General features: G+C 35.2%; 1 protein-coding gene and 1 long non-coding RNA gene across 3 annotated transcripts; one reads left to right on the forward strand and one right to left on the reverse strand.

The window, feature by feature from the left end:
* The first annotated feature begins 1,876 nt into the window (after window positions 1–1,876).
* On the forward strand, window positions 1,877–9,036 carry LOC115628015. 2 transcript variants are annotated; one of them, XM_030523944.1, is made up of 5 exons: window positions 1,877–2,027; window positions 2,618–3,401; window positions 5,511–6,909; window positions 8,053–8,477; window positions 8,562–9,036. In XM_030523944.1, exons 3-5 carry the CDS (start codon window positions 5,556–5,558, stop codon window positions 8,928–8,930), a joined length of 2,148 nt encoding a protein of 715 aa, XP_030379804.1. In that variant the 5' UTR covers window positions 1,877–2,027; window positions 2,618–3,401; window positions 5,511–5,555; the 3' UTR covers window positions 8,931–9,036. The 2 variants fall into 2 exon arrangements, with proteins under 2 accessions (XP_030379804.1, XP_030379805.1); XM_030523945.1 differs by lacking the exon at window positions 1,877–2,027 and having other exon boundaries at window positions 2,371–3,401; window positions 5,489–6,909.
* On the reverse strand, window positions 9,025–13,397 carry LOC115628017. Its single transcript, XR_003995729.1, has 14 exons — window positions 13,291–13,397; window positions 12,989–13,100; window positions 12,721–12,797; window positions 12,295–12,336; window positions 12,027–12,100; window positions 11,775–11,842; window positions 11,468–11,512; window positions 11,217–11,278; window positions 10,937–11,021; window positions 10,680–10,724; window positions 10,464–10,525; window positions 10,184–10,268; window positions 9,934–9,981; window positions 9,025–9,251 (listed from the first exon to the last, which is right to left on the reverse strand). It is a non-coding gene; the product is annotated as an uncharacterized LOC115628017 (long non-coding RNA).
* Between the last annotated feature and the right edge of the window lie 4 nt (window positions 13,398–13,401).

A 13,401-nucleotide genomic window follows, 5' to 3' on the forward strand; every position in this document is an offset into this window, starting at 1 on the left:
TTCGCACTATGGAATTTTTTTCTATTGAAATCGCATAACTAAAATGAACAAACAAACTGAAACATGTGTAATAAATATATATAACTATAATGATCTGACTATAATCTTAATGGATTGTCCATTATATATTTCTAATCTCAGCCTCAGCTTTGCAGCAGCAAAGTTTAATACAATGTCGCTCCCGGTAAACATGGGTTAACACAAAATAGCATTGTTTAGCACTTTTGAACCCGTAACTTAGAAATAAATTATTTATTATTGTAGTATATTCTCGATTACATATTGGATTTGAGCTTGGACAGTCGATTGAATCATCCTCCATGATATCATTCCATTTCAAAGTTTATTAACATTCCGAATTTCCTCCCTAACTATCAGAAATTAATATAAATAATAACATTTATTATTTTTATACATTTCTAAACCATTTATACAAATAATATAAATCATTATTTTTATAATCATAACCAACCGTACTACATTTAAGGTGGACATTTGACAAGGTAAATAAAATCAAAGCAAAGAAATTTTAAACGCTGCTTGCAAGCGAATAATTTGTCAATGACTAAGTTTTATGATGAAGTCTGTCTTTACGGATTGCTTGTTTTAACTTTTATTTGTCAACATCGGTGTGTTTAGTTCAATTCCAGTTTCAATGTACTTCAGAATGGTACTAAAATTAATGTAAGAATTTATGTCATTTATGTCAAAGCGACTAACGAATTCCACAATCGATTTTGACAAATATGATCGCAATTGGAAACGGGAACATGCCTGACTCACTTGGCCATCCAATTGTACTTATTTGGCACATGTAGTGTCGAAAAGGGGCAAGACATAAATCTCATTTCACTTTTATTTTCACTCAGAGTATGCGAACTTCGCTTACACAAAGCCAATTCAGGTAGACAGGGCCGGATTTAAGTCCTGCTGACTAAATGCAATGTTTTTTAAAGCCCCACCATGAACACCCATGTATTTAGGTATATACAGATGTATGTACATATGTTTGCAGGTATGCATATCTGTGTATACATACACACATATGTACATAAGAAGCCTGTACATACACATACACATATGTCAGAGACCCTAAGATCTATTGATATATTGGCTGTAAAGCTGGCCCTTGTGTTGGTCTTATTGGAATCAAACTGGTTATATTTTAGGTCAAAAAATAGTCCAAAGACGGATACATGATTGTAATTATGGTGATGCTGCTGCTGATGATGATGTTGTTGTTGTTGTTGCTGTTGTTAAACGAACAGCAAGTAGGCAATGCGGTTGGCAAAGAGGATTATTTGCCGCCAGCCGGTATAATTGTGAGAGCCCCACATCCCCCACATTGCCTCCCGATGGTCCGGCCCTGAATGTGCTGACTGCTGACTGCTGACTCTGACGCTGACGCTGATGAATGCGAATGCGAATGCACAAAACGCTCAACGGCCGATGTTGTATCTGTATCTGTAGCTGTGGCTATAGCTGCCGCTGCGTTGCCGTTGCCGTTGGCGTTGCCGTTGCCGTAGATGTCTGTGTCAGATCCGCTCATCTCATCTCGTGGCATCGCATCTCATCTCAGTCTCAGTTTGCAGTTGTATGGCCACCGTGCGCGACTCTGGTTCTCTTTTGTACGAATGCTGCTGGTAGTTAGTCTGTCGGTATAGACGTGCTTGATCGGTGCCTGTGCTCCTTTTTTTCCCAGTGTGTGTGGTGGCGGCAAGAGGAGGTGGTGGGTTGGACGACGACGACAACGACGACAACGGCAACGCCAACGACAACGAATTTGACGCACGGACAACGGACATCGGACAACGAATCGGGAAGATCGGTGTTAGTAGTGATGGTGAATGATGGTGATGGTAGTGGAGGTGTTGGTGTTGGTGTTGGTGAATGGTCAATGATGATGAAGTGTGCTGCAATCAAAAACAAATAAATCGATTTTGAGCGGTCCATAAGACTTCTTCAGCGAAGAAGTAGAAGGCGCAGAAGAAGAAGACGAAGCAACAGAAACGCAGACACAAAAAAATGTGCGCAAAAAAAAAAAACTAAAATTACATGCACTTGCTAAATGTTCAAAATAGAATTCACAAGCGTACACACCACATACATACATATGTACATACATACATTAGTACACGTATGGTACATTTCTACATACGGTAGACACATGTCTGTTCGTCTTTTATACTATATGTAGACATATAATAGCGTACATATACATATATATGTACATAATACATACATATGTATGTATAGGGAGATATTGAAATGTTCGTTATCTCGAATATTGTATTGTGCTATGCATACGTACATATGTATGTATGTATGTTTGTGTATGAATGTGAAAGCAAAAGCATGCAAGCTACTGCACTTGCAAGACTGAAGTTCAAGAGCACAAAAATTCTGATTATTATGTTTATAAATGGTTTTAATTGAATACAATAGAGTGATCATCAAGCAGCCATAGCCATACACATACAGACAGACATACACGCACACACACACGCACGCACAGCATGCACACACACACACACACGCACACCCAGAAAGATAGACGGCAACACACATCGACTCACACGCACACACATGGGCAAACATTAAAGAATTGCAATTTCAGAGAATAAGCAACAAGCGCTAGCCAACAACAAAAATCACGCGGCTGTATGGCTCTGTATATATATATGTATGTACACGTATGTATGTACACGTATGTATGTATGTATGTATATACACATATGCCATAAAGCAAAATTATCGCGAATTTCTACAACGGGCATAAAAAGAATTCGGTTTGCCTTTGAGACGAGACGATTCGATATGACGATGGAACAGTAGCAGTGGCAGCGCCTGAAGAAGAATGCATATGAGATGTGATGTGAACAACAATAATAATAATAACAACAACAACTACAACTAAATAATAATAAGAATTTTTTTTAAAATAACTACAACAACAATCCATAAATAACCAAACAACAACCAACAAACCAACAGCAACCAACAACTAAGTACATATAACAATAAGAACAACAGCCGCAACAGTGTTGGAGGAGGTGGAGGAGAATCAAAAGCCCGCGATATATATTTCCAGTTATTTGGTCCAATCGTTGAGTGGAGCAACAACAACAACACCAACAACAGCAACAACTACTACGCGCCGCGCTGCGCGCCAACAGAGGCAGCTACAAGTGGAAGTTTAATCAGAACAATAAGGGATATATGCTGAGGCTATGCTGAGGCTGAGGCCTGAGGCATCATCATTCAAGTGTTTGTTGTTGTTGTTGCTGCTGTTGCTCTGCCGCCGTTGTTACTGACGCTGACGCTCTGATGCTAGCAAGTAGTGTGTAACTTGCTGGAGAAAATTCATTCTGATTCTGATTCTGGCGGGCAGTGCCATCGAGGTAAATAAATAATACATACATATGTACATACATACATAAACAGCATGGCTGGGATGTACGCGCCCATGTACAGTAAAATATTTATATCTACAATATTTATAAACATAAAAACACAAACATACATACATATGTATGTACATACATACTTGTATGTATGTATATACATACATACATATGCATGTACATACATATAGAGTAAGTGCTAAAATGCGAATGACGAGGCCAATACAAAAAATTTACCCGCGCCCCAACAACCACACACACGCACACACATGTGTACAAACGTGTATACAAAATTTTAACCTGCCCGCCAATGTGGATTTTATGGTGTACTTTGATCTTTGGCCGCAACGCACACATCGAGCTTTATACATACAGATACATATGTACATACATACATACATATGTGTGTATCTGATTAACAACTTCAGCGTATGAGCACTCAAAATGCAAAATTTACAGCAGATTGCAGATTGTCTGCTTTAAGGATAAATACAAGATATGTATGCACATATTTATGTATGTATGTATGTATGTATGTATGTATGTACTCCTAAATCTCAAAAGTCACAAAACACAGGAACCCATCATGTACATATGCATGTATCTATGTACATATGTACATACATATATGTATGTGATTGTATGTAAATGGATTCGTCCTTAATCTCAATGAAATATTTAAAAATTAAATCAATTTATTACATACATACATATGTATGTACATATGTATACCACGTAGTATTGCGTCATCATCATCTTCATCTTTAATGGTCCTCACTCCCCACACTTGGTCGAATTGTAAATTCAAATTCTCGAAGATATATATACTATACATATGTATATATAAATATACAAACATATGTATGTACATATCTGCATACATATGTATATATGTATGGCGAAAATTAATGCCAAATCTGTCCGATTCACATTCACTTTAGCCAGCGGCTGTTATTGCGCAGCAACAATCGCTCAATTATAAACGGCCTAATAAATTCAGATTCTGATTTCAAAACACATGCCATATGCACTTTTTTTGTTTACTAAATAACAATATTTTTGAAAAATTCAACAGCAACGTGTAAAACGAGATTTGAATTTTTGCGAAAATGTATATACATATGTATACACACATACATACATACTCGTTTATATATAAATACATATAGATATTTATATACATACCTATACGTATATGTTTTGATACACGTGTGCATTTTCTTGAATATGCATTCGAACTGAAGCGTTTTAATTACATTTACACTTTACAGTTGATTTCTAGTCAATAAATTTGGTTAAGCTCGCACGCTCTGAATTATTCAGATCCAGTTGAAAGATTACAGACTTCTAGAAACGACTGCTTTCAATTTAACTCTGGGCTATTATTATTATATTGTTTTATAATTATCTTAAACGACAATTTCTAAAGAAAACATATTTGATATTGAAAAAAATAATGAAAATAAAAGCAGTTTTTAAATGCAACTATAGTTTTTATTTTTGTAATTAACTTAAGTGACAAAGTGAAAATCTTATAAAAAAGCTGATTTTATCAAAAAATAACAGTTCTCAAATAAACGTTTATTTTAAACTGTTAATCGGAAAATCTTATAAAGAAAGCTGATTCTATAAAAAATGAAATAAAACTCTTCTGAAGGACATTTTATATAAAAGCTGATGAGCTGAAAATCTTCTGCAGGAAAGGATTTAATTCGTAAAAAGAAAACACAGTAAATTAATTTCGATGCGAATCATCTTCAGTAAAGTTTTTTTTACCGACTATACTAAAAATGTAAAAGAAAGTAATCGATTTGGTTAAGGAAATTAGAATTCTCTGAAAACACTTTTTTTGAACAAAGTACTTGGTAGATTTAATCGAACATAATCTACTATGTATTTTGGCAATACACACACAACAAATCATCTACAAACTGCCGACTTTATAAAAGCTAGTCGATATATAGTTAAATGCTAAATCGAACTCAAACCCGCTAAATCAAATGGATATAATACTAAAATCGTATACTTAAGAAAATGTTCTCTAATGAATTGAATTGCATTCCAACTTAAGCTTAAACTTTCAGTTTTTTATTTGGATTCTTTTAGCGCCCGTCTAATCCGGGAATCTTCTCAGATACGATTGCCGCAAAAATGCTGTTGGACAAAGGAGATGCGTACAGTTGTCGCCAATATCCCAGTAACACACATAATGATGATAGCCTGGGCCCGGCCAACTATACGCCGAGAGTCTGTTGTCAGGAATGCTGTTGCAGTTCTTCGACGATGGATCATGCGAAATACCAAAATGTTAATTCTCAAAATATCGTGTGTAATAATGTTAATTTAAAATCGACTGCGGATCGGAGCGTCGACGAAATAATGTTGCCATATAATATATACGATTGGCATACAACAAGTATGAAACATTCAAGCACAAGAACAGCAACAACTGCGCTTAAAGCGCCATCAAAAGCCATCAAAGTTCCTCTAACCAGCGTCGCGTGCTGCAACTTTTTAGTCGCCCGATGTGCAGCTATAATTTTAATATCACTTTGCTTGCTGCTAACGGCGGCTCAGGGCGTTAGCGGTGAGCCACACACGTCAAGTAATGCTACCAAGCAGCTTGCGGCGGCTCAGTTCAGTGCCAATCTCTCCGATATACAAAGAATAGACCCTGGCCTATTAAATGACAGGGCCAAAGGTGCGACGGACAAAGTCGATGCCAATAGCAATAGGAATAGTGATTCAGATCGCAGGTCTCCTCCAGCTGACGTACAGAGTGTCATCGATAAGGAATTGACATTTGGCCCAGAGCCTACACAAGCAGAAGTAGCAGTAGCAGCAGCAGCAGCATCAGCAGCTCCAGCCTCATCATCATCAGCATCAGCTTCATCAGCACACTCATCAAAAGTTGACTTGGCGACTGGCCGGTCGGGGGGATCTTTCTCGAGTCGCAGCGTCAGCATGAATCGAAACAGCCTGATTAGTGGCGATAATATGTTGCAGCGTCAATTGCGCGAGAAGGCAAAACAAGATAGTTTGGAGTCCATCAAGATGCACATTCTGATGCGATTGAATCTTAAGAAACTACCCAATATAACCAAACCGATTCAAGTGCCACAAAATATTTTGGAAAAGTTTTACAAAGACTATAATGCATCTTTATCGTCGGGCTCTGTCTGGCGTCGCGGTAGCGCCAGCGGCAGCACAAGTCCAAGAAATGGACTCTCCAATTCCCAGGAATATTTTACATCAGCCACCGAGTCGGATGTTACATCAAATGTTGCCGAAATAAGTCGCGAATATATATCGGACAGTGGAAATACTGAATTTGAAGAACAAAGTGATGATGCTAATGCCTTTAACGAATATAAATGGATCTCTAAATTTGGTCTCGATGGCCGCGAAAATACCGCAGCAAATGATAAACATTTTGAACCGGATGACGAAGAGGAATACGACAGCATTCTCTCACACATAAACAGCATTTATGTATTTCCAGAACGTAAGTAAATAATCAAACACTTTTATCCCTTTGGCGTCTCAAAATAGTTTCTATTACATACTCGTACGTGTATACTGTATTGGAGAGAAAGGCGAAAATACTTATTTTAGTCACAACTATAAGTGTGAGAATTCCTCTTATGTAAAGGGAAAGCTTCGCTCAGACAACTATTATATGAATGTAATGCCTCGAAAACAATACCAATTCTATACAAACCGATAATTTTTTGCTAGAACAAAGTTCTGTGGGCCTGTCTGTCTGCAGCGAATGTTTCTCAACTATAATGCTGGGAAGAAAACCAGATCTGACGATAAACATAATTTTGCCTTTCTGTTATCTCTATACACCTAATTCTGTTTTTACACGGTAGATTAGTTCAAAAAAAACAAAAAACCGTGTAAAAGACATTGATCATATGCAAAAATAAGTGATTGGTTCCTTATCTCTAAAACCTATTAAAATCAGTGAAAAAGCAAGGATTTATGTTTATTTTATTAAATCACATACTACAAGTATATAATGTGCATAACGACCCATATAAGAATGGTTTCTAGCTATTCTTCAGCTGTATGTATTTTTAATTATTTATTTTATGTTATTTTGAATCGTGCTAAATGGAATAAAGTCGTGTTACCATATAGAAAATTTGTAATTTTCAATCCTCGTTAAATTAAAACCGTGTAAAAACAGAATAAGGTGTATTTGTTTGATTCAAATAGTAATAGACTCCTAAAAAAGTGAAAACAATTCCAAATACTGTATTTCATATTTGCGGTAAATACATGATGATGATATTAATAGCTTTAAATATAGTTTTAATGGAACTTTTTCGATGCATCTTTATGTACATATTTTTTATTCCATATCTTTTTATTCGTGATCTTGTTTCCAAATTTGATCAAATTATGTGGAATCGAAATCAATCTAATTCGGAAACGGGAACAGGCTTAAAATTTCCAAAACTCAATGACATTTTTAAGATCAGTTAAGGTTGAGTATTTTTCAATCTGTGCGCATCCGATTTAAATCGAGCTTGCGAGTATTTAATGAGTCCATTAATTTGATTTTGAGAAATAACAGCTGAATCCTTTAAAGAAATCAATTTTAAACGATTGTATATATATATATATTCTTTTGATGTAGAGCCCCATATGCGTCACAATCGCAAGGCGGATGTTCTGCGCTTTAAATTCGACAGCAGTTACTCGGATATATCCTACGCCACTTTGCATTTATATTTGCGTGGCTGGGACTGGATAAGCACACACTTGCCCGAACTGTTCGAAGAGATCGGTGGAGAGCCGCAACGGCAAAGGGATATAGTTGTGTCCGTCCATCGTGCCATACGCCGAGGAAATAGCACAAACATCACTCACAAAGCCAAAGTGCTGGAATTCCGGCACAAGATTCCAACAGGACTCGGTCAATGGGTTAATATTGATCTGAAGCCGCTGTTTGGTCGGTCCATGAATGGACCCAATAAATCACAGGAAATATTGATAAAAGGCGTGGAATCATGGATGAAACCCTTGGTTGTGACCACGGACAACACCTCGAAAAATCCACTGGTAAACCAAAATCTGTCAATACCCTATTATATCTCATTCATCACTCATAACATAATTGAATTTTATCGGTTATTTCCCCCACAGACGGTTCACATAGAAATCGGATCGCAGAAGAAGCATCGCAGAAAACGCAGCATCTATATGGACTGTGCAGAGAACGATCAGGATGTGCGTTGCTGTCGATATCCCTTGAAAGTTAACTTCACAACTTTCGGCTGGCAATTCGTCGTTGCACCGACATCCTTTGACGCCTACTTCTGCAGCGGTGATTGCAACGCTGGCTTTTTGGAGCAATACCCCCACACCCACGTGGCATCCCTGACAACGTCTGCATCTCCATGTTGCTCCCCAACTAAAATGAGTTCCTTAAGCTTATTGTATTTTGACTACAACCACAACTTAGTGTTGAGTGTTATACCAAATATGTCCGTGGAGGGATGTAGCTGTTCCTAGCCGACACTTTTAATTAATTGCAAGATTTTTATACGAACAACTTTAGATAGAAATAAAATAGTTTATATATATATATATATATATACGACAATCATTTATTATTGTATGTATATTTTGAGTATAATTTACAAAACATTTTATTGTCAACAAAAACATCACGTAAGTGCTATTTATTAAAAGCTTCCTCACGCTGATCCAGTTCCATATAGACATCATAACTGATCTCTGATCTGGGGATGTTTTTGAAAGCGACGGTTTAGTCTCAGTGATATAAATCCATACAATTCACAAAAAACTTCAGTGTTTCGCTGTTTCAGATTTCTAGAATATAGAATTAATAATATTATGTTATCTTATCTTTGCAACCAAACAACAAATGCATGTATTTAAAGACAAATAATATCTTAACTTATTCACAATGTACTTTGTATGCTTATTACACTGTACTGAAAACTTATTATAAATAGAATTTGAGAAAAAAAACGCAATCTTTTTAGAAACTACATTTTATTGTTAAAAAGGAAAGCTCAAGTACCTACGAAATAATACTCTGTATAAAAAAAAACATCGGATATTTTGTTCTCATTTCTTTTCAATGCCGTCTGTGCTAAATGCTTTTGTAACAACCTAATGGAGGTGTGGTATACTCATGTAATATTAATCTTGATCAGCATATGTGCATAAATATAAGTACGTATGTACGTGTTATATGGATATTGTATTTTTTGTTTATCAGTTTTAACCAGCTTGAATCACAATTAAAACAAGAGAGAACAACAAACTTAGGGCGTTGAGTTATATGCGCCCATAACAGAAGAAAAATGAAAAAGAAAATACAACTTCTACCTGTTACATATTTTGCACAAACCTTATACAGACAGAACATAAAAATACCTAAAAATTATGCAGCTAAAATACATATGAAGTTGGCTATTGGGCACAATACTGGTATCTATTATCGTTTAAATTATGTAGAGTCCATGGTCATAGAGGTAATACATACCTTAGGCCTTAGCCGATACACCATCATCCATATAGCAAGTATCTGAAACTAGAGTATAAAAAACATAGTTAACATTCATATAAATGATTTGTTTCATTTTATCTTAAATAAGAATTGATCAGCAATTTATTTTGCGTTGGATAAGGAACAGTTCTCTTCATGGTTTGTCGAAGCGAGCTGGGTAAGTTGTCATCATTTTCTCACACACATGTGCTTACAAGTAATAAATACATATGTGCTTTCAAATTACCTTGCGATTTATGGAAGAATATCAGCCATTCCTTTTCCATTTGTCAGTCCCCTTCTAATATGCAAATGATGTTCCTGGAAGGTGTCTAAAAATAATTGAATATTGCAGTTAGGTTAGGAGCTATTTCTAATTTTTGAAAGCAATTTGTGAAACAACAAATTCTACTTCAGTTTTTAAGGTGTAAAGTTTCATCAAAAACTATTCAAGAGTAGCAAATAATTTAAAGAGTCATCACATGAGAGAAATCTGTAGTATTTGTCGAACATGGAAACTAACTTACCATTCCCCTAGAAAAACTGACTACTTAAGCAGCACACCATATGTATAGCCTTTTATTTCAATCTGAAATGTAAATGAAAATCATCCTTTAGATGGTTCATGTTTTGAATGGAACTGTATATCTATTGCATAGAGCATAAGCAATCAGTGGAATTCATTGTCATTTATCGATCAAATGATGGGGAATTAAAAAAATAAGAGATGAACCTGTACACACCTTTGTTGAGTTATTCGCCTCTTCAAACAGTTTCAGTAAAGTTAACTGTAAAAAAAAATTGACAAATTAGTTATTGTTCCATAACAGAAATATTAATACAGAATACAAGTCAATAGAAATATTATCAGCAGTTTAGTTTTGCGTTGGATAAGGAACAGTTCTCTTCATGGTTTGTCGAAGCGAGCTGGGTAAGTTGTCATCATTTTCTCACACACATGTGCTTACAAGTAATAAATATATATGTGCTTTCAAATTACCTTGCGATTTACGGAAGAATATCAGCCATTCCTTTTCCATTTGTCAGTCCCCTTCTAATATGCAAATGATGTTTCTGGAAGGTGTCTAAAAATAATTGAATATTGAAGCTAGGTTAGGAGCTATTTCTAATTTTTGAAAGCAATTTGTGAAACAACAAATTCTACTTCAGTTTTTAAGGTGTAAAGTTTCATCAGAAACTATTCAAGAGTAGCAAATAATTTAAAGAGTCATCACATGAGAGAAATCTGTAGTATTTGTCGAACATGGAAACTAACTTACCATTCCCCTAGAAAAACTGACTACTTAAGCAGCACACCATATGTATAGCCTTTTATTTCAATCTGAAATGTAAATGAAAATCATCCTTTAGATGGTTCATGTTTTGAATGGAACTGTATATCTATTGCATAGAGCATAAGCAATCAGTGGAATTCATTGTCATTTATCGATCAAATGATGGGGAATCCGTGAAAAAATCATCATAATTATTAAACCTATATTAAAAAAATAAGAGATTAACCTATACACACCTTTGTTGAGATATTCGCCTCTTCAAACAGTTTCAGTAAAGTTATCTGTAAAAAAAAAATTGACAAATTATTTATTGTTCCATAACAGAAATATTAATACAGAATACAAGTCAATAGCAATATTATCAGCAGTTTAGTTTTGCGTTGGATAAGGAACAGTTCTCTTCATGGTTTATCGAAGCGAGCTGGGTAAGTTGTCATCATTTTCTCACACATACTTGTGCATATAAAAATATATATACTCAATGGACTATTTCCATAAATATACCTATATTAATACGCGTGCTTATGAATATATTGCGCTTACCTTGCGAGTTCTTGATAGAAGTCAGCGATCCCCCATCTTGATATGACGATTTTATAGAATTCCCATATCTAGAAATAGTAATATTGTTGAGATAATGGTATCTGTTTGTTTGAAAAGCTACTAAAAATCTAAGTTTTGCTTCAGTTGTTAAGGTGTAAAGTTTCATCAAAAACTCTTCAAGAGTAGCAAATAATAAAATTGGTCATCACTTAGAAAATGTAAACTTTTTCTTAGATTTGGGTGTAAACTTACCATTCCTCAATAAATAGAGATGACATGAGAAGCACATGTGGCCGTTTCCTTTCTTCATACGATTTAATTTCCATCTGAAATGTAAATGAAAATGGTCCTTTAGATGGTTCATATTTTGAATGGAACTGTCTCTATATTTTCCATTGCATAGGCAAGTAATCAGTGGAATACATTCTCATTTATCGATCAAATGATGGGGAATCCGTATCCAAATCATCAAAAATATTTAACCTTCTATACAAAAAAGTAAGCTTGAGAAAATACACACCTTCGTTGGTAAGTTTTCTTGCTTGTTCGGCTTTATTGTTATCTGCAAAAAATAAGACAAAAACATTGGTTATCTTCTCATTGCACAAATATGAATTTTTGAGAGAAAAATATATAGAATACAATTAAATGTATTTATTATCAGCAGTTTAATTTTGCGTTGGTTATGGAACAATTCTCTTCATGGTTTGTCGAAGCGAGCTGGGTAAGTTGTCATCATATACGTTGGTGGCAGGAAATCAAACCGAAATTGAATTACATATGTACTCCCAAATGTAAAACATCAAATCTTTCAAGGCTTCGCTTCATAAACGAGTGCTTAGGCATTCAGAGTGACTATTGTAATTGTAGAGTTGAGTTTATTGCGGTTTGATTGCCTGACTCGAATTTCTTAATACCGTGCGCTTACATAGAAAGTATTGCATACCTTTCTAGTTTAAGAGGCCAATTGCATTATAAATTTGGTTTCATCAGGTCTTGCGATTATGGATTCACGTGTCAAATCTGGAGTTAAAAAGAACGATATTTATGGTTAATTTATATTTAGGAAAGACTGTTTCTATAAATTCTATTGAATTGACAGCTTTCAGTGGAATACATTCTCATTTATCGATCAAATGATGGGGAATCCGTAGGCAAATCATCATTAAAGCTAAAGCAATCCTCAAATTACAAATCGAGTTCAAGATACATACCTTGTGTGATAATGCTGCTGCTTTTAACATAGCTAACCGAAGTGTGGCAGCATAAAAAGCACATATTTCTGTTCTGTTCCGTTTCTGTTCTTCATAAGATTTCCTTTTAAATCTGAAATAAATAGAAGCAATTATTAGTTAGTTTATTGTTAAAATGAACTGTGTCTTTATTTTATGTTGCAAAAGCACGCAATCAGTGGAATACATATTCATTTATCAATCAAATGATGGGGAATCCGTAGGCAAATCATCATTTAAGCGAAAGCAGTCCTCAAATTAGAAATCGAGTTCAAGATACATACCTTGTGTGATAATGCTGCTGCTTTTAACATAGCTAACCGAAGTGTGGCAACATAAAAAACACATATGGCCGTTTCTGTTCTTCATAAGATTTCCTTTTAAATCTGAAATAA

This window comes from Scaptodrosophila lebanonensis, unplaced genomic scaffold, assembly GCF_003285725.1.
Source record: "Scaptodrosophila lebanonensis strain 11010-0011.00,11010-0021.00 unplaced genomic scaffold, SlebRS2 tig00000098-arrow-pilon, whole genome shotgun sequence".
In the NCBI taxonomy this organism is placed as follows: domain Eukaryota; kingdom Metazoa; phylum Arthropoda; class Insecta; order Diptera; family Drosophilidae; genus Scaptodrosophila; species Scaptodrosophila lebanonensis.